General features: G+C 36.6%; 1 protein-coding gene across 2 annotated transcripts in view; it reads left to right on the top strand.

Moving 5' to 3' along the window:
* The window catches only part of ncalda (neurocalcin delta a), a 66,800-nt gene extending 46,290 nt beyond the window's left edge, over positions 1 to 20,510 (top strand). For both annotated transcript variants that reach the window (XM_082150495.1, XM_082150496.1), the window contains 3 exons: positions 9,077 to 9,476; positions 14,250 to 14,355; positions 16,350 to 20,510. In XM_082150495.1, the coding sequence (XP_082006621.1) occupies positions 9,099 to 9,476; positions 14,250 to 14,355; positions 16,350 to 16,447 (582 nt within the window). In that variant the 5' untranslated portion in view covers positions 9,077 to 9,098 and the 3' untranslated portion in view covers positions 16,448 to 20,510. The remainder of the gene's footprint in view (positions 1 to 9,076; positions 9,477 to 14,249; positions 14,356 to 16,349) is intronic.
* The last annotated feature ends 482 nt before the right edge of the window (positions 20,511 to 20,992 follow it).

The following is a 20,992-nucleotide window of genomic DNA, read 5'->3' as shown; positions in this document are numbered from 1 at the left end:
AAATATTTCTTTTTAGCCTTTAATAATTTTTTTCAGTGTTAGTAATTTTAGTAGTTCAACTTACTACAGTACTTCAAGGCTTGGTTTCACATACAGGGCAAAGATGCCAGGATTAGGCCTTAGTTCAATTGGGACATTTAAGTACAAGTTCAACTGGGACATCTAAAAAAAACAACAAAAAAAACAGTTGCTTTCAGTTAAAACAGGTCAAACATGCATTTTAGTCTGTGACTAGCTTAAAAAGTCGATGAAACCGGGGGATTTAAGTTTTTCATCCATTGTTTTATTTCATTTCAGCTTTATTTCAATTACCAAACACCGCTTTCAATAGTTTTGAAATTTTAGTTAACAATGAAACACTGGTGTCCTGCTAGATATTTTTAGCCTTTTCTTGGCTAATTAACCTTACCAAATCCTAACACACTATTGTCCGCTAAGATCCAGCTAAGATGTTGTTCTGCTCTGCTGTGGAAGTTGTAGGTTGAAGTGTGACTAAGGTAAAGCAACAAGCTGCCTGAAATGTTTTTTCCAATACATATTCTTGGCTAATGATTTGAAGATTACCTTTGCTTGCACAGGATCACAAACAAACGAAAATATGGGTAGAAATGGTCAAATTGTATAGTTTTCTTGTGCAACACTAGCACTCTACCTGTACCATTAGGGCGCTTTCACACTGGCAGTTTAGTGCGGACCAGGGCACGGTTCGCATGAAAAATCGCTAATGTGAACGCTGTCATCGGACCCGGGTGCGCACTAGAGTACCGAACCCGAGACTACCTGGAGGAGGTGGTCTGAGCTCGGTTGCTCCCGAACCGTGGCGCGGTTCGCGTTAATGTGCAAGCAACACGGACTCGGGTGCGCGCTTGTTCAGGAAGTATAGTATCCCGCGCGTGCGTATCACTGTCGATATCATTGTTTCCTCACACACAACAACCATGAGTGGCAGGGGAACGTTGTGGGACACTGAAGAGGTGATGTCTCTCACTATGTTGTGCATAATAGCACCAAAAAAACAGACAAATTACAGCTATGCTCAGTCGAGTTGTTTTATCCATGCATTTTCCGTGTGCGTTTGCGATGACGTAAGATCACCGCAAACGCACCTGGGTTCGATACAACTAATTGAGTGTGAAACCAGACCAACGCTGCGGGGGGCGCCGGGAACTAGCGCACTCAGGTTCGGACCGCAGCAAACGAACCCAGTGGAAAAACGCCCTTAGTCTCCTCTCTCCAAATGGCCGAAATCCCAATTTTATAAGGAAATCCTCTTGGAGCAGCAGTGTTCCGTCTAGAGATGCAAACATCTGTAGTCTCATTGATTTATTGTTTTCTCTCTGCTAACCAATGCTGAATGGAGTGTCTGTTTCCATAGCAACATGGCAAGAGGTCACAGAGATTCGTTATTGTACATGATGACAGCATTGCTAACTGCTTTGTAATTAAGCCCCAGTCTGTCCTCTTTGTTTAAATTTGATGTTCAGTTTAATCAGGAGCATTAATGCTGGATACTTAATAATAAATGCCTGTCAGCCATGACACCTCTTAGCTGAAAACTATTTCTTGGCACATGACATATTAAATATAAAAAGAACATTGATGTATGTAGCTCATAGCTAATGCAGTGTGACCTCAGCATCTGCTTTCCTTATCAGTTGGCAGGTAAAGATAGTTTAAACATGTATAGCTCTATAAATATGAATTTGGAGACATACAATCAGCCGTTTCAGTCTTCAACTCAAGGGCTTGTTGTTTGGGCTCTCTCATGTTGTTCTGCGTTTACTGCTAATGGACTCTATCATTAGACTGAATGGCCAGGTTCCTGGGCAGACACGCAGTGATTCGATAGGGAATCTGGTTCCTGTCTGCTTTTATATGTAGTTAAAGAACAAATTGTTTGTTCTGATTCTAGTCTTTCCATTTGCTTTTAATCTTGTTCTTTGTTCAATGTTGAAATGGCATGAAGTACAAATATTGTTAGTCAAACAAGAAAAGGTGTGTCTGGTTGCCTTAAGGGATTCATGTATTTTAGCTTCCTTTGTTCCGTGAGACAAACTTCAGTACCAAACCTTCATTTCTAGTTTGAGTAACTGAATTGAGTGAGTGAAGTTCATATAAATTATATATATTTATTTATTTCATAATAATATTAAAAATATAAAAACAATAATACTGCCATTTGTCATCTCTACAGTTTGGGGATGGCAAGCTTTAAATGTTTTTGAAAGAGGTCTCTTTTGCTCTCACAGGTTTGTTGTAGACTATTTGATAGAAATACAGTAAAAACAGTAATATTGTGAATTTATGAAACATTGTAATATGCTGATTTGGTTCTCAAGTACATTTCTTATAACAGTTGAAAATGGTTGTGCTGTTTTTTTGGGAAATGTCGATGCATTTTTTTAATATAAAAAGTTCAAAAGAACATTAGAAATTTTATTCTTAATTTTGTGTAAATGTCTGTACTGTCCATTTAATGTATCCTTGCTGAGTAAATTAATTAATTTGACTTATGTATTATGTATTAGTTTATGTATTTGAAAGGTTTAAAGGCATAATGCTTCAGTCCCAAGTGTTTGAAACCTTGACAAAATTTTAAAGATCTCTGGCTGATTTTTGGTATTTTTAAAGCATTGTCATCAGCAGATACATTTTCCAGTTTAGTCGATTAGTTTTACAAGCCTGACTTTTGACCACGCCAAACACTGCCAACTTTGATGTGAAGGAGCCATACTACTGGCATGCAAAATAATAAACCAATGTTTGTTTTTACATGTCATTGTCGCACGCCAGCCTATTACTTTGGTAACACAAAGTCTCATTTAAGTAGAATGGCATTTGGCAGAGCCACTGCATAGCAGACACGTGAAAGCTTGTGATATGTACTGGAAAGTGCTCTTGTTTTTTGTTTTTTTCACTAACTATTTTGTTAAAAAGTCAAACATTAACATTAATGGTGCATACTGAGGTTCGGATGACAGCTTTCACACGTGTTCTGATTCTGATTCTGATTCTGATTCAAATGAACTGCATTAACAGAGCATTCCCACCAGAGTTTATTTAAATTAAATCAAACCTGCCAAGTGTGAACCCTCTGTGTGATCCAAATATATTAGCATTATATCCCCATACTTGGAATAGATATGATTTATGTTCAGAATAGTTTATCAAAAAATGTATTCATCTGAAATTGGCATAGAGAATCTAATGCAACTGTTAAATTGATGATCCAAAATAGTTCCAGTGGTTGACAACACAGTTGTTTCAGCACTACTAGCTTATATACCAGTAGCCTGATGCCTCTAAACGAGGGGATTTATAAAGCCTAATTAGACACCAGGCACTGGATTCGAGAAAAATTATGATTATAAACTTCAGAAAACTTCCAAAATGCTAATAAGTCTTGCATTCATACAGGAGGCTGTCTGGTAATTTGATGGCAATTTTTCCAGAATCAAAGCCCAGTGTGAATGTGGACCTTTTTTACACGGCACCTGTTCCATGATGAAATTGCTATGACATTCTTTGGTCTGTTTTTGTGAGTTTTTATTTTATTTTATTTTATTTTTAGTTTCGGTTTCAAGTTTTATGAAAGCGCTACAGCAATAAGGTCTTACCCTACATTATACCAATCAGCAAAGACAGGATGTAGTGTACTTGTGTGAGTCATTAAGAAAAGCAGTTTCAGGTCTACAAGTGTTCTTAAGTTTGAAGAGCTAGACTCCACTTCTAATCAAACAGTGATTACCCTCTCTTCTTCTGCCCTAACCTTTACCCCTCAGTTCTAGTACACGATTCATTCGGCTCATTTAAAAGTATTTACATTTTACACTGTATTGTATATTGTTTTGCGTATGTGCTAGCGTCTGCCTAGAACTTGAGTAAAACCGTTGTCTGATTAGTCCAAAGATCCATGACCCAACTGAGAAACTGGAGTCACTTCCTGCATATGGAGAAGTCCCGTAACAGCTGATGCTCTCCAGACCTTCCGGCCTTAGTGGAGATGGGGACTGTGAATGACCTGTCTCGTGGACACATTTTTCATTTTTGTTTTGCCGTTTTTATTGAGTGCTAGACATTTATGTCTTGATATGTTTTGTCTTTTTTAGATTTATCAGAATGTCTTTGTTGGTTTTGTTTTGGCATGTTTTTATTTATGTTCTGGCTCATTTGTCTGATACTAAATCCTGAAATGTGTAGTTAGCTATTGCACCTTTATAAAGAAGAAAAAACTCAAGTACTTCGAGATATGGAGGTGGAAGTCTTATGTTATTATAATGTCTCCCAAATGGCCATATCTCAACATCGAGCCTTTAGAAGCAGTTTGAATACAGAGCAAAGTGTCCTAGTGTTGATGATTGGTTTTCATTAACATCATTTTTGTGGATATAATCATTCTGCAGTTTTCTGGTATCGTTATGGAGCCCCACAACACAATCTTTAGATGATGATGATGATGATGATGATGATGATGATGCAGCTGCTTTGCAAAATGGATTACTGAGCAGAGAAATTGGTGTATGGCTTTATAGTTTTTGTTTGTGTGTGTCTTCTGATGTTGAATGTAATTGGTCTGTATGCTTTAATTTTTCATTGTCAAAAGTTACTGCAGTGTTGAATTGCAGCCAGAGCATGTGAGTGGAGTGGAGCGGGAGCCAGCGGGGAGCGGGCGGATCTTGGACAGAGCGCAGAGCGGCATTTTTAAAAGGGCGGAGCGTCGCCTTATTTCCCGCTCCAATTTCGCTCAGTTCACACCACGAGTCTGAAGCATGCTCAGTCAAATCTAAACCAGGATCCATCTGTCTTGTGTCAACAGTAGACTATTTTCAGTCAAAACTCGCCTCAATAATGGAGTTCAAAAAGTAGGCTACTTCATAAAGGAAAATGAGAAGTCATGCAGGTGTAGGCTACTATTAATATAAAACTAACTAACAATGATAATGTGGTACAAGAAAACGAATGTGGAGAAATCGTTTCAGTCAGCAAAGATTCATTTTGGAATCTCAAAAGACACATCTCTCGAAAACATGAGCGTGACCTACGCGAACGCAACAAAAGGTTAGCAAATTGAATACGGTAACTTGTAACAAAGTGTAAATTAAATATAGCGTAATATTCAAACAAATTCGTTTTTTCATTCAAGTAGACCTAATGGTTCGTTTTATTTAGCCGAATTTGTGTCGTCCGTAATAATATTTATATTATTAGGCCCATTTATTCGTTTAATTTTACAGCAATTTGTGTGTATGGAAGCCAATTTAAATTTTAATCGTGTGCGTTGCGCAAAAGTTCACTTATCAAAATTCTGGCCTTATAGTTAATTTACTTTTAAAAAATGTATATGTATATTTTTGTTTATATAATTTTTATTTATATTATTAGGCCCATTTATTCGTTTAATTTTACAGGACTTTTTGTTTAGGCTATATTCCTTCTTACATAGGCCTGTAATTTGAAATAAAACATTTCAATTTGAAAAATGTTGTTGTTTAGGAGGTTAGGCTGTGGTCTAAGCTAAAAGTGATATACATGTAGATTTTTTTTTCCTTTTTCGGAGCGAGCGGGGGGCGATTTGAGTGGAGCGCGAAGCAAACCTCGTTGAGCGCTGAGCGATAATGAGCGGAGCGGCCTGATGTAGCTTAGAGCGGGGGAGCGGAGGGGTGAACAGTTCCGTGAGCGATGAGCGGAGATTCTCACCGCTCCACTCCGCTCACATGCTCTGATTGCAGCTAAGACTTTGTCATATGTAGGGATGGGTATCGTTAAGGTTTTAACGGTATTACTACTCTTACCGATACTCCTTATCGATCCGGTACTTTAACGGTATTCTTATCGGTTCTTTTTGTTATATTAAAAAAAGGGGCAAAAATTATTTAGGACATAATTAATATTGCTTTATATTTTGAAATGTAAAATAAATATCTATAGCAAAAGAAAAAGCAATGCTTTAACAAAACAAATAAAACATGTATGTTATGCAGAAGGGTGCAGGCTTTTGTGTTTTATATAGACAGACAGGACGCCAAAAACAATGTACAAACACATGGTCAAACAAAAAAGTATACAATAAAACAAATATACAAATTATATACCCAGTGCTTTAATTTCAGTAATGTCCACTGACATTACTGTTCAGGAGTAATATGGGTTAAAAAGACATCTAATAAAGTCAGATGTAAAATAACACTGCACAGTTTATCATAGATAGATTAAAGCTTATATAATTCAAGAGCTGTGACTGATTTTCTCTTTGCCTTTTGTTGTTTGATTCACATTAATGGAGCAATCGTCAGCAGGATTATTCGACTGCTGCCTCTTTAAGACCAAATGCAGATCTAATCATTATTAAGCCTCATATTTTCTCCCAACTATTTACGCCGATTTAAGACATAAACTGTATTTAAGTGAATAAACTGTTTAAGTGAATCTCCAAGACGGCCATTTTGACATATTTGTGTATTTGATCGTTTAGATGCGCACACGAAGCCCAAAATATACGTTGCTTGTCTCGTTGCGGTGTGTTTCAGAGCGCGAGCCGCATTTTGGAACCGCGTCTTTTGCGTCAATTTTGGTACTTTTAATAGCCTTTTATTATCAAACGCGTCCCGCAGTTTAGCAAAAGTATAGACTACATTTTACAACAATCACCGATCGTGCAGATTCTGACGTTACTTTTGGGTTTTAGGGAGAAATGACAGCGCATCGCTCTGTGAAGGGAAGGAAGTTGCGCTGGAGAGAATGTGGCTTTAGTTTTTAATGGTTACACCTCAAATATCTTCTTTTTAATAATCATTGGAAGCCAAAATCTAAATCTAAAATAAAATTAGTTTAATATCAAAGATCAGATATTAACCTTTTGAATGTTCTGTCCTCATCGTCACTCATTAAGCAGCTAGGACTGTTGTGTTGCGCGCGCCGTGGCTTTGCGTGAAAGATCGCTCTCTCTCTCACACACACACACACACACACACACACACACACACACACACACACACACACACTCTCTCTTTAGCAAAAATGCATCACAGACAAATGGTTCAATATTATTATATATAGAAGTGGCTGGCGAGATTAAATTCGCAAGATAATAATTTCTTAATAGCAATAATAAATAGCACGTGTACTTTCATAATTTCTCCAGTACCGACAGCAGAACCGATAACGTCCGAGCTTAACGATCCAGCGGTCTTTCAAAATTCAGCACCGGGGCCCGTTTAATACCGGGTTTCGGTACCCATCCCTAGTCATATGTACTTTAGATCTGTGTTTTTCAACCCTGCTCCTGAAGGAACCTCAACACTGCACATTTTCTTGTGTCTGCCTAATCAAACACCCCTGATTCAACTCGTCAGCTCATTAGAAGAAACTCCAGGACCTGAAATGGGTGTGTCAGAAAGAGGAGACTTTCAAAAATGTGCAATGTTGGGGTCCTCCAGGACCAGGGTTGAGAAACACTGCTTTAGATCATGAGGAATAGGGATGTGCCCAAAGCCTAAATCTGAATTTGGAGAGGCACAGAAAATGAATAAACCATTCTACGGAGCCCCTAAAGCCACGTTGTTAAGCTTGCCGTGGTAGTCTGTTGCATTACAGTACATCAGATTTCACTTTTCACGTGAAGATAGTAAGGAGAGATGACTGACAGGACGATTTCAGAGGATTTTGTGCGTAACAGATCCTGAGCATCATTGATGAATATCTTATATTGCAAAATGTATGGTCAGTACTGCCGCTCCCTATACACAGAGTATAAATGATCGCGAATTGGAAAGTGAAAGTAAAAAGCAAGCGTGCGTGCATTCAAAAGTGATTTCAATACCCTGCATATTGATAGTGGCTCCCTGATGCCCGAAAATTATACAGTTGAATTAAACAATGAACACAAACTCAAACCCTTTAAGGGGCTTCATAGAATGCATCATTTCTTTTCCGAACATTCTGGTTCGGGCACATCCCCTGATGAGGAAGTCAGAGGCCGAACACATTTCTCTGAATTATAACATTTAAAGCCGGTGGCTTTCATTGCCTGATACCATAACTATTTCAGTGACTGGTTTGATTGGGTATTGTGGAAAAATTAGACCCCATTCACACATACAGGTCTGGTTTCACAAACAGGGCTTAGATTAAGCCAGGATTAGGCCTTAGTTCAATTAGGATATTTAAGTAGCTTTTATAAACATGCCTTAGAGAAAAACATTACAGGTGTGTATCTTGAGACAAAACAATGGCACTGACATATTTTAAGATGGGATCAATGCAAGTTGCTTTCAGTTAAAACAGCTCAAACATGCGTTTTAGTCTGGGCCTAGTTTAAGCTTTGTGTGTGAAACGGGGGGCAGCTTTACTGCTGCAGGTCACCGAGTGGCTGAATTTTTGCTGTTCAATATGAGTTGTCTGACCACACATTAAGCCACAATACTAACTTTTTTTTTCTTTTTTTTTTTTTTTCTGAATAGTACCTGATGTTTTTGCTGGTTTCAAAACACGTGGTGGATAATGGACCTGCCATTCGTTTTCACTTGAATGTAATGCTTGAGCGGCTGGTGACATATCCTCGGAAAAACTCCTGAGATCCAAAACCTAATGTCAGCGCATTGCTATTGCGATTTACCTATGATGACATGACAACTGAGCTCGGGAGATTCGCTCACGCTGGATGCGTCACATTTGCATAGGAATTTGAATTTTATGATTGGTTGACTGCCAGATTGAAATATTAAACGGTACAATAAAATGATTAATTGGTCAATGGTAATTTCAAATAAGCTTTTCTGTTTATTACGATTTAATTCGTTTTTGTTTTGTCTGTTCCGGGTTTTTTTCTGATTTTGTTCCTTGAACCGGTTCAGAGCCCTGGTGTAGGGCACTGTATGAACAATATTGAAATGTGTATGATGGCACTTCTTCAAAATAGGGCTGGTATTGCATTCTTGACTGTGCCACAAATAATTTGGGATAATTGGCATTTATTGGCATAAAGGATCATGGCAGAATAGGGTTCCAAAATAATAACACTATGTAGACTTGAGCTTTCCATCTATGCTCATTTTCTCTCTTCCCTTTCTTTCGCCAGCGCTGTCTTGTGAAACTAAAACATGGGGAAGCAGAACAGCAAGCTCCGCCCTGAGGTGATGCAGGACCTGCTGGAGAGCACGGACTTTACGGAGCATGAGATCCAGGAATGGTACAAAGGCTTTCTTCGGGACTGTCCCAGTGGCAACCTCTCCATGGAGGAATTTAAGAAAATCTACGGAAACTTCTTCCCTTATGGAGACGCCTCAAAGTTTGCGGAGCACGTGTTCCGTACTTTTGACGCGAATGGCGACGGCACAATAGACTTCCGGGAGTTCATAATTGCATTGAGTGTCACGTCACGAGGGAAGCTGGAACAAAAGCTCAAGTGGGCGTTTAGCATGTATGATTTGGATGGAAACGGATACATCAGCAAGTCGGAGATGCTTGAGATTGTGCAGGTATGTGAGGCTACCTAAAGCTTTTAAGATTTTACCTTAATAATGGCACTCTTTAAAAGCTTTTTTCATCATCGCCATGACTGCTTAAGTCTGAAATAGATTCAGATATCGCTTAAGGAGACACAAAAGAGAACCCAACAGAGTCCTGCTATACCCAATTCTCACATCGCATATGTTGTTGTTTCTCACTTGCAGAATGTAGTGCGTTAGCAGCAAGGATAGCCGTGGTGTTAGACTGTCAGGAAGCTCCATACTGTAAAGAAAGCCTGAGTCTTATTTCTGTCTCTGATAAACAAGCTTTCATCAAAGTGCACTCCTTCACATGGTTATGTTTGCTGTTAATGCAATTGGCCTGATTTCTCTTTGCTTTCTGCAAGTTATTGCTCAGATCCTGAGGCCCTGTTGAAACCAAACCAAGTTTGAGGATTTTTAACTCGTACGTTACATTGTACCATGACATTTTACTATAACTAGGAAAAAAAGGAAAAATGTTACACACAAATGATATTAAAATAGATTATTAAAGGTTTAGTTGACAGATTTCATATAACTTATAACGTGTAAAAATATTATTTACTTCTGTTTTGGTGGTTATAAAGGATGCGATATGAGAACATCTGTCATATCTGAGACATATCTGTCATATCTGTCATATCTGAAATTCATTTTTATTTTGATGCATGGTTCACTTCCTCGCCTGGAAGGCTGCTGTAAATCTAATGATATGCTGAATGTCTTGTCCTCTTTTAATGATGAATGGCCAGGTAGTGTGTTAAAAAGGAGCACACAGCTCTGTAATGGAGCCCATCTGTAGAGTGAAGACTCAATAACTTCACAAGAGAGCTGCGCTTTACAGCACACACTTTTTTTCCCCCTCCGATGTTAAGGTTATTAATAAAAGTATATATTGCAGATGGAAAAGTCATTTAATAATTCATTAATCTCTCGTTCTGCTCAGCAGTCGTCGTAGTTGAGGTAGGATTGTAGAGAAAACACAAGATGAGGAAAAAACACAAGATGATACGTAGAGATGATAGTGACCATTCGTACTAGGGATATTTAAAAAAATAAATAAACTAGTCCTTGCATTCAAAAACCACAATCAACATTAACCCTATGGGGTCTGAGGTGTTTTCTGGGTTTTGTTTTGACATGCCCCATTTTTGTGCAGGATTTTTCCTGCTGGCCCTCGTTGGTTGCTTGCTTGATTTGGTATTTTCATTGGCTTAATCATAATTATATTTTTCATAAAGGATTATTTATACAAGTCTACAAGAAAATTTCCAAAACGCTAAAAGTTCTTTGAGAGACAGTTTGACAGCCTTATTCATCATGAGTTTAAAAATTGTTGTATCAAAAAACCATTGAGGGTTTTGAAGAAAATAGCAAGATGACCTGATGAAAATAGGAGAGATAAAAACATTTCAATGCAGAGTATAAGAAGCACTAGGCGAGCACAGCCTTCATGTTGGGACATCTTGCCGAATGCCACAATTGACCAAGAAGAACATAAAAGGCAGACTTGAATATGCTAAAACTCATTTGGATAGACCTGTGGAGTTCTGGAAGAATGTTTTATGGAGTGATATGATCCATGGGTCAGCCGTATATCTGGTGAAAACAAGGCAAAGCTTATGAGCAGAAGAACATCATCTCTATGGTCAAACATTGAGGTGGTCCAGTCTTGTTATGGGGAAGGGGAAATCTTGACTGTATGAAGGACGTCATGAATTCTTTTAAGTATCAAGCAATTTTGGCAGCAATGGTGATTCCTTCGGTGCAGAGACTGAAGCTTGATGATCAATGGACTTTCCTGCAGAACATCCCAAAGTATACATCCAAATCTAGTTAAACTTGGTTCAGGGATCAGTCGTAGAATGTCCTTGAGAGGCCTGACAGTCTGCAGATTTAAATCTCATTAAAAATATTTGGTGGCTTTTGAAGAAAGCAGTGGTAATGTGAAAACCAAAGACTATTAATGATCTGGGAGGAATGAGCCAAGATTGCAGTAGAGAGGTGACCATGATCCTTCAGAAATCATTCTAATATGCTGATTTAATGCAACAACAAAAAACATGAACTATTATCTGTTGAAAACAGTTGAACTTTGATAAATAGAAAGTTCAAAAGAACAGCATTTATCTGAAATAGAAAGCTTTTTTAACATTATACACTACTGTTCAGAAGGTTGGGGTCAGTAAGAATGTTTTTTGGGGGTGGGGATAAAAGAAATCAATACTTTTATTCAGCAAGGATGCATTAAATTGATCAAAAGTTACAGTAGACATTTATAATGTTAAAAATGATTATTTCAAATAAATGAAATGGAACTTTTTATTCATCAAAGAAGCCTGATTAAAAAAAAAAGGCACACAACTGTTTTTTCAAGATTGATAATAATTAGGGCTGGGTAAAAAATATTGATTTCTCGATTTTAATCGATTCTCATTTTTACGAATCGATATCGATGCTTAAATCCCAAGAATCGATTAGTCATCCTGTTTTCAGCTGATGAATGAATGTAACATTCAGCGCGCATCCCATCCAATAAATCGCAATAATCTTTGTGCTTTGTTACTATTGATATGAAACAAAGTCTCATATTTCGAATTACGTCCATTTTCTTACGAAATTCAAAAACATGGCAGCAGAGAGGCACATGATCTTCTCTTCTGCCTTAATACCAGTTACAGTGCGAAATAAACAGTTACGAATGAGCATCTGAAAGTATGTTAAAAGGTAGAGTACAACTTATCGAAATCCGTATCATGTGACATGGAATCGCTCAATCAGTGTTTCAACCGTGGAAAGACGTCAGTAAATCAGCTTGTAAACAATGTCATGTAATGTCACATTTACCTCAGAAAAACCATATCCAGTGACCATAAACGTGTTTATGAACAAGTTAAACTTGTTGACAAGTTAAACATAATTTTTCTAGCTGACAAGTTTAACTCTAGAGAGGAGCATTTTGCTAAATATATGCACCATATTACATATTCAATATAATTTTTAATGTTCAATTTTTAATGCATGTTTGAATAAATCTGGCAGGTTTTTATGACAGCCACCATTTAAATGTTTATATTTCATATAACTTTATTATTATAAAAATAAATAAGTGTAATTTAAGTGTTTGTATACAAATCAGTTCATTTTTACCTTCAAAATTGTAGTAGGCTAATGAAGCCTATAGGCTACAACTGACTCCCATAGTTTACAGCATTAGTTAAGAGATTTGTTTTCCTTGAGATTTGTTTTCCTTGAGAAAATTTGCCATGTATTGTACCAGATATTTAAAATAATCAATATTTCGAATCGAATTGCAAGCTTGTGAATCGAAATCGAATCGAATTGTGAAATTTGTGTCCATACCCAGCCCTAATACTAATGAATGTTTTTTGAGCATCATATTAGAATTTTAGAGGGATCATGCATGTAACACTGAAGACTGGAGTAATGATGCTGAAAAATATTATTATTATTATTTTTATTTATTTTTTAATTGCAACAAATGCTAAACTTTTCAATGAAAATGTAACGTTTAAATTTGCAATGCATAAAAATGGATGTACTAAATCAATGAATGTAAGATTTCTTTGTGGCTAATTTGTAAAGTTCTATTTCCTATAAATCTTTGGAGCAGGATTTATTTGAAAAGTTCTATACAATTATATTATACTTGAAAAATTTCAGTTGAGTACCTGTTGCCTTCCTGAAGATCATCATACTGGACGTGTTTCTAAATGATCTTCATGCATGCCACATTAGTTGTCTGTAGATTCTGTGTTTGCTGCAGTCAGTCATGTGCTGGTTATTGGCTGAGTGTGTAGTCAGTACTGTTAGTACACTAGTACTGTTAGTCTTGTTCTAACTTTCATACTCTTATTCCTTTGATAGTAAAGTCTGTTTTGTGTTCATTTGAACAGGAGCTATTATAAGGGGAGTAACGTCTGTTAAAGGGTTAGTTCACCCAAAAATGAATGGTACCTTAGATTTTGAAGCCCCAAAAAATGTACCAATCCATCATAAAAGTAATCCATACGTCTCCAGGGGGTTAATGAAGGAAGAGTGACCTCTGTGTATCGACAAGGATAGAGCAAAACAAAACACCAGTCACGAATTAGAAGTTTAAAACGAGAATTTTTAAAGAGAATGTCGGAGGAGCTTGAGTTTGTTTCCTAGCCCTGTTTGTTTAAACCGTGAGAGGCGTCTAATCTCACCTAAGCTTACGCTACATCTACGTCATGCGTCGGGTCAGAGGTCAGTCTTCCGGAAGCTAGTGAATATAGTTTATGCAGTTATAAATATGGATATTTTTCCTGCAAAAACGCTTCGCTTCGCTTCATTAACCCCCTGGAGTCGTATGGATTACTTTTATGATGAATAGATGCACTTTTTGGGCTTCAAAATCTAAGGTACCATTCACTGGCATTATAAAGCTTGGAAGAGCCAGGATATTCTTTAATATAACTCTGATTGTGTTTGGCTGAAAGATGAAAGTCATATACACCTAAGATGGCTTGAGGGTGAGAAATTATGGGATAATTTTTCATTTTTGGGTGAACTATCCCTTTAAGGCTTTCCACCTCGTTATAGTGATTCTGCTAGATTCATTGTGGTGTCTGACTTGCATCATTGAAATTTCACATTTATACACTTGGGGTATGATAATGCTGATGATTGTAGCGTTAATATATGAGATTACTGTATTTTGTGATGTGATAATATTTTTTGATTGAGGGAATCTCTTGTGTATTGTGTCTCCCACAGGCGATTTACAAGATGGTGTCATCAGTGATGAAGATGCCAGAGGATGAGTCCACACCTGAGAAGAGAACAGAGAAGATCTTCAGACAAATGGACACCAACCGAGATGGTAAACCCTTTTTTCCCCTTTTTTATTTAAACTTGTTTGGCTGTGGTAGCCTATATGAAAAATGACATTATACACGGGTGGTCTTTTGAAGGATGAAATCATTAACCAAAAATGATTTTTAGTTAGTACTTCTCCGGTGACGTGTTTTGACTGTCAACATACTGACACGTCGCTTTCTGTTTGTTTCGCTTGAAATTAATTAGTTTTGACTTGACGTTTATACAGCTACTTTTATTTTTCATTCTTGTTCTGTTATGAATACTGTTAAATTTAAAGAATTTATTGTCGATTTAGGGGAATGAAACAACCTTTAGCTACGTTTACAGTGTTTATAATGTTTGTAAACATTTCGCTTTTATATTAGGCCTAACAGTATTTTACACTAATGTAATAATAAAATGCGACTTATACACGACGTTTCTCTGAAAAGCTCAATCTTAGATGTGTAGCATATTTTTTAACCATGCAACAAACATTTTTTTAAATAACTTGAAAAATTACTGTTTAACCGATAGTATTAATTGGTCAAAATTCTTAATGTAACCAGTTCATTATGAGCATCCCTAGTCCATAGCTCATTAATTAGCTAGAAAAAGAGCTCTAAAGAGGAGCATTTAGCTAATTATTTGCACTATATTAGATATTCATTATATTTTTACTTAACCTGTATAAAATAATAAAAAAAATTATTGAATGTATGTTTGAATAAATCTTTTAAGATCAGTTTTATTACACCCAACATTTAAATGTTTAGAATTCAAAAACAAATTAGCAACATAAATATATCATTAAAAAGTTGATATAAAAACAGCCTCATATGCTATTGAAATGTTTATATACAACTCAGTGTTGAGTGTTGATTTAAATATGATTTCTGTTTTTCAGTTTCGGTAAAAATACATTTTGGTGCAATTAGCTGCCCTAAAGAGCCTCATTAGCTGTTAAACAAGGCTTAGGACTGTCTAAGTGCATGTCTGTGTTCATGAAACTGATGATCAACAACCAAACAGATGGCAGTATACAGAAGAGAGTGGAAAGAGTGGTCTGATTCTATGGTCAGATGATCTTTTGCGTTTCCTGCTCTCTCGTGACCAGAGTCACATGGGACGGAGAATGTGTGTATATTTGTGTATCTGTGGGCAGTTGTCTACGGAAGCGTGGTATCACTCGGTACAGATACTTTATTGATCACAGGGAGGAAATTGAAGAACATAGGACCATGTTCATTTGTAGTGGTGTTTTTATCAAAATAAACCGTGCAGTCCATGCATGAGCTACAACGACATGAGCGAAGAATGCTAATGCTATCATCACGTACATGTTTGAGAGGACCTGTTCTTTACTATTTCATCACTCCTCACTGGGGTAACAGTGTCTGTATGCATCCTTTTATTCTTAGCATTCCTTCGCCACCGCTCACTTTGAATGCTGAGAGTCGGCAGTGCCCCCTGCTGACCGATGCTGCACATGACACTTTTGGGGAACTTCAGTCACTACATGTTTTTTGGGATGCCCCTATATTTAAAATCTGTCAGATAGCAAATAACCCATCATATTATATCCAATATTACAATTTTACTATTTTTCTTGAAATAAAATGAAAACTAAAATATTTAATATATATTTGAAATCCTACAAGTCAAATTATAATAAACTGTTTGAAATGGATTTTGAGATTAAGATTAAAGATTACATTAATTATTATTATTTTATTTTTCAATTAAGCAAGTGTTTCTTTGTTTGTTTCTTGACTGTCAAAATGGTGACTATATCCTGCCCTTTTTTAAACCCAAAGACCTGAAGGCTTATTAGATTTAATAGAAAAGCTAAAATCTCTTCCATTGTTTCCATAACACATTTTTCTCTAACCATATTTTTACAGGTTGATTCAGATTCTAACACAACGAGCCGGATATCGGAAAGCTAGCCATCATTTTCCCATTGTAAATAATATGATTTTCTAAGAGCCTGTGTCCTCTCCTGTTTTATTCCAGGAAAACTGTCTCTGGAGGAGTTCATCAAAGGGGCGAAGAGTGACCCATCCATCGTGCGTCTGCTACAGTGTGACCCCAGCAGTGCAGGACAGTTCTGAGAGCAGCCTCATGCTTCATCCTTTTATTTATTTATGGGTTTTAATTTAGTTTTTGATATAGTCGCAGGAAAATGATGGCGGGTCAGGTGTTTTTTCCAGAGTAGCTCATCTGGGTCTCATCAGACTGAGCTTGGCCAGATCTAGTAACACACACACATACAGAGAGTTATTGGCTGTGCTATCTCTGCAAGAGGCCTGTGATGGAGTGAATCAGGGGAACTAGAGCGTTCATCTGAGCTCCAATCACTTCCTGATTAGAAAAGAGCTTTCAGTGTCATGTTAAATACATAGTTTAGGGACCGTTTGGTATTTATGGAAGGGGCCACCGGAGGAAAATAGGGGAGGGTCATGTCTTTTTATTCTTTGTTGAGGGGAGGGTCATTCAACTTTTTTTAGTCTAGGGGGAGGGTCACCCAACTTTTATATACATGAAAACAGCAACATTTCAAAGTGGCTTGTTTGGTGATTTTTTTTTTTCCATTTAGCTCCATGTTGATCTCGCGTTTTCAGCCCCCCTTCGATATCAGATGGGTCTGACCCAACAAAAATCCAGTTTGGCGCTGTTTGACAGTGCGCGCACATCAGTTCGCGCTTAGAAAAAATGCATCATGTCAGAACAGAATGCCAATGAAATGTTTACCCGGCAAACCTTTAAAGCACGAGCAAATAATGAACTTTTGTGATTGCGAATAAGTGCACAGTGTCCTGTGAGTGTAACTCTACCACTGCATTAACATGTGATGTGAACGTCGAGTTTTACAGTATTGCGACTGAGGCGCCAGAACTGCTGCTGATAGAATGTGCGCTGTAGCGCGATACTAGGCTACCATATTTTAGTTCCATTCTTATTTTGTTTCCACGATGTGTAAGATGTAGGGCTACCACATCTTTAAATTACTATTAGTATTATTTAAGTTAACATAATAAAATACGTAGACCTACACCACAAAAACTAGTTGAGGATAAATTCGTTAAAATTGGGCGATTCCAGTGTTATAGATGTAACATTTGCAGTCAAAACTTGAATTATAAATTCTCAGAAAATGCATTTAATACCAATATTTTGGAGTCAAGACATTAGAAAAATAAAGGAGTCAAGACATTAGAAAAATATCAGTCTAAACATTAAATTTTATATTTAATATGAGGGAAATACACATGTGACGTGACGTGACACAAAAAAATCTTTAACTTTTAGGTGGCAAAATATGTTTTAGTGATTCTTCTATAAATTACACTGTGCAAACCAAAAGATATATACCCACCGGATGAATAAAGATCGGCCTCCACAGAACCTAAAATATTATTTTTATTTTATTTTTCGTGTTCGCATTTATGTAAAAAAAAAAAAAAAAAAACAATGTTACGGCTTACGGGCGTGACAGTTCTCCATTACGGACATGACTGCTCTGAAAGCGACTTTAACAATTTCACAGAGACCTCAAACAGAAAGCACAAAGCCTTTCTTTAAAGTGAATTTCGTTTTTTTATTAATTGTATCTTAATTTTAATCAATGTTTCATCTGGATTTAATAAATAAGAAGAAAAATATAGTAGAAAATAGATAATCACGGAGGCGCGGGCGAGTGAACTGGACTCTTGTCTCATAAATGAACCGAAACTCAGCGTAAGGCTACTTGCCTCACAGACCTGAGAAATATATAGAAAGCTTGAAATGTCTACTTTTAAACAGAACAATTCAAAACGAAGGAAAACAGACTGCTTTCTGCTTATGAAATGTGCATTTCTCTCTGGCGCGTTCTGAGAAGATCGTGACGCATCGTCAACTTCATCTTTGCAGTCGACACAGAAAACACTTGTTTATTAATAAACAATTAAAATATTTCCTTGCTATATTTGACATATTAATAATCATTACTTTTGCTGGTTCTTTGTGACAGCTTTTAGATGCTTTATTGGCAGCCCCACCCACATGTTGAACGAGTCACAAACATCAGCACCGAAAACATGATTTTTTTCAAATCAAAAATCGTGATACGAACCGAATCGTAGGTTTGGTCTATCGTTACAGCCCTAGTAAGATGAGAAAGCAAGAGTTTATGGTTTAAAAAACAAACAAAACAAAAAACAATGGCTATCTGAACATCTTTGCCAAGCGCAAACCAGTACAGAAGTAGGCTAATCAATAAATTATCGGGGAGGGTCATGCCTTTTTTCACACATTTTGGAGGGTCATAGAAAAATGTATTGCTGGCGAAGGGAGGGTCATGTCTTTTTTGACAACAGATCTCAAAACTCCTCCGGTGGCCCCTTAAATAAAAAACGAACAGTCCCTTAATTCTTATTTTCTCTGGGTATTAGATGCAACATTTCAAGACAGGGATTTAAGATGAGAAATAATTCATGCACCCAGTAGAAGAGTACGTTTTGTTCCTAATTCTTTCTTTTTTTATGAATAATGAATAATAATCTGATGCCTGAATCCTTGTTCAAACAGGTGACAGCAGTGGCATCACTAGTTGTTGTTTAAACACCTCAGCCTTAGTGATCTAAATATTGGGGGAGTTATTAACTTCATTTAGATTAGATTATACAGTTAAGTTTCTCTCAACTCATTGATAATCATCACAGTATTATTATCCCATGGGACCAATAAATCAGGCTTGTAGATTTTGTAATTGTACACGGAAGTTTCCCCACATTATTCTTCCGATCTTAAGAGCCTTATTAGTGCTGGAAGCACACATTCAATTTAGTGTGGATTAGTTTGGTTTTGGTCGTACAGTCTACTGTTCAAATGACATGAATTGAACTGCGTTCTCTTTTTCCAGTTTTCTAATGTTTGTACTCTAGTAACTGTTAGCCTGTATATAAATCTGAAGTATCAGACACGCATGCAAAACTGTACTCAAGAGTTCCATCTTTGGATGCAGCGATGGGTTTTATTGACGTTTTTAGCAAAAGCATGTAACATCAAGTTTATCTGCATTCGTGGACAGGAGAGTATTTGTGTGATTTGTACGCATGTGTTGTGGTCAATATCAGTCACAGCCCTGTTCGCTCACCCTGGTTATAGGTGTCGTGATGCATCGTTTGCATTATCGCAGAACGTTTTTGTTATTAAACAAGAACTAAAGCTTTATTGATTCAAAGCTTCTTTGATTTTTAGAATCACTTTTATCTGTCTCTGGATTGTACACATGAGCATCAAGTTACTGAATTGCCTTAAACGCACTCAAGTGTTTCTGTGGGTGAGTGGTTTTTATATGATGTTTTTTGTTTTTATCAAGCTTAAGTTGCAGTAAATTTGCTTGCGTCTGAAATGATAATCCTTCACATGTTGGAGAGTTTAACTCTGAGCTCTTCCCATTCACCCCTTGAACAGATGTAATTATGTTGCCGAATCATTCTGAGAGACACTCGTTTCAAAATTACATGAAGTGTGTAAATGGAAATAGGACCCATTGCTTTTTCAAATGCCCCTTGCACTCATGTGGTACCTATACTCGTGTCCATTTCACTTGAATTCAACAGTAGGTAGAAAGCATTTATTCAGAACTCCTAATAGTTCCCATATCACCCTCTGTCATGCCACAGAGATCCACACTCCTCCTCCTGCTGATGTTCAGTGTTCTTGATGTCCCTGTGAACGTCAAATGCCTCACCGCAGTGCATTTGGTTCTGCTATACTGTTAATGAACATAATTGAATGTTTTTATCGTTTTATTTTACTCATTGAACAACTGCTGTTTTGTAAAAATATTGAAAAAAGTTAAAGTGGCAGGTCAAAACTGCTCTATTTCATGTTCGATGCATATTTTATGTAGTTTTCGTTCTTTTTTTTTTTTTTTTTTTTTTTTTTTTTTTTAAACATCTGACGTAACATTTCTGTATCACAATTATATCGTGGTCAGGTGCCAAAAATATGAATGCAGTATTGTAGAAATTTATACTGTACAATTGTTATTTCTCAAACAAATTGTTTGTAATTGTTGCATTTTGTAGATTTTGTATGGTAATCTGTATTTTGTGACTGTAGATTTGAGACAGAAATTTGTTTTGGTTATCATATTGAGCAGAAATTAAATCTGGAGAGAACGGAGTGTGTTGTTGCATTTATTTGCTTTTAGAAAAAAGAAATTTCTTCAATGGCAGCTACTGATAGAAAATTCCCCAAAAGTGGTTGAAATGTAGTAGTATCCACTTTGGCCACAAGATGTCATAAAATATCAAAGAAAAGGCTCCATATAAAAACTTAAAGGGGTCTGTCAGGTGCTTCATTTATAGAACTTTTAAGGGCTTTATGGATTAAGTTTTAATTAGTTTGTTTTGATTAAGTATTATTAATTAAATTGCTCATACACATACTTTATCACTAGAATGTTTTGTTTTAAATAACCTGTTAAACGTGAAAGCATTATGCAATACTTTAAGACGTTTCTCCTTATATATAAAGGTTCTATGAAGAAACATTGGTTTCATTTTTTATGAATTAATTTATTCATTTTACTGGTTGATTCTTAAATTATTACATTTGATTCACCCTAATCCTGTGGTTGCATTCTTGGGTTTAGTTAATAAAAT

This window comes from Leuciscus leuciscus (genome assembly GCF_965113295.1).
Source record: "Leuciscus leuciscus genome assembly, chromosome: 20".
Taxonomy (NCBI): domain Eukaryota; kingdom Metazoa; phylum Chordata; class Actinopteri; order Cypriniformes; family Leuciscidae; genus Leuciscus; species Leuciscus leuciscus.
The sequence above is the reverse complement of the archived record's forward strand: the minus strand, read 5'-3'. Positions and strand labels throughout refer to the sequence as shown.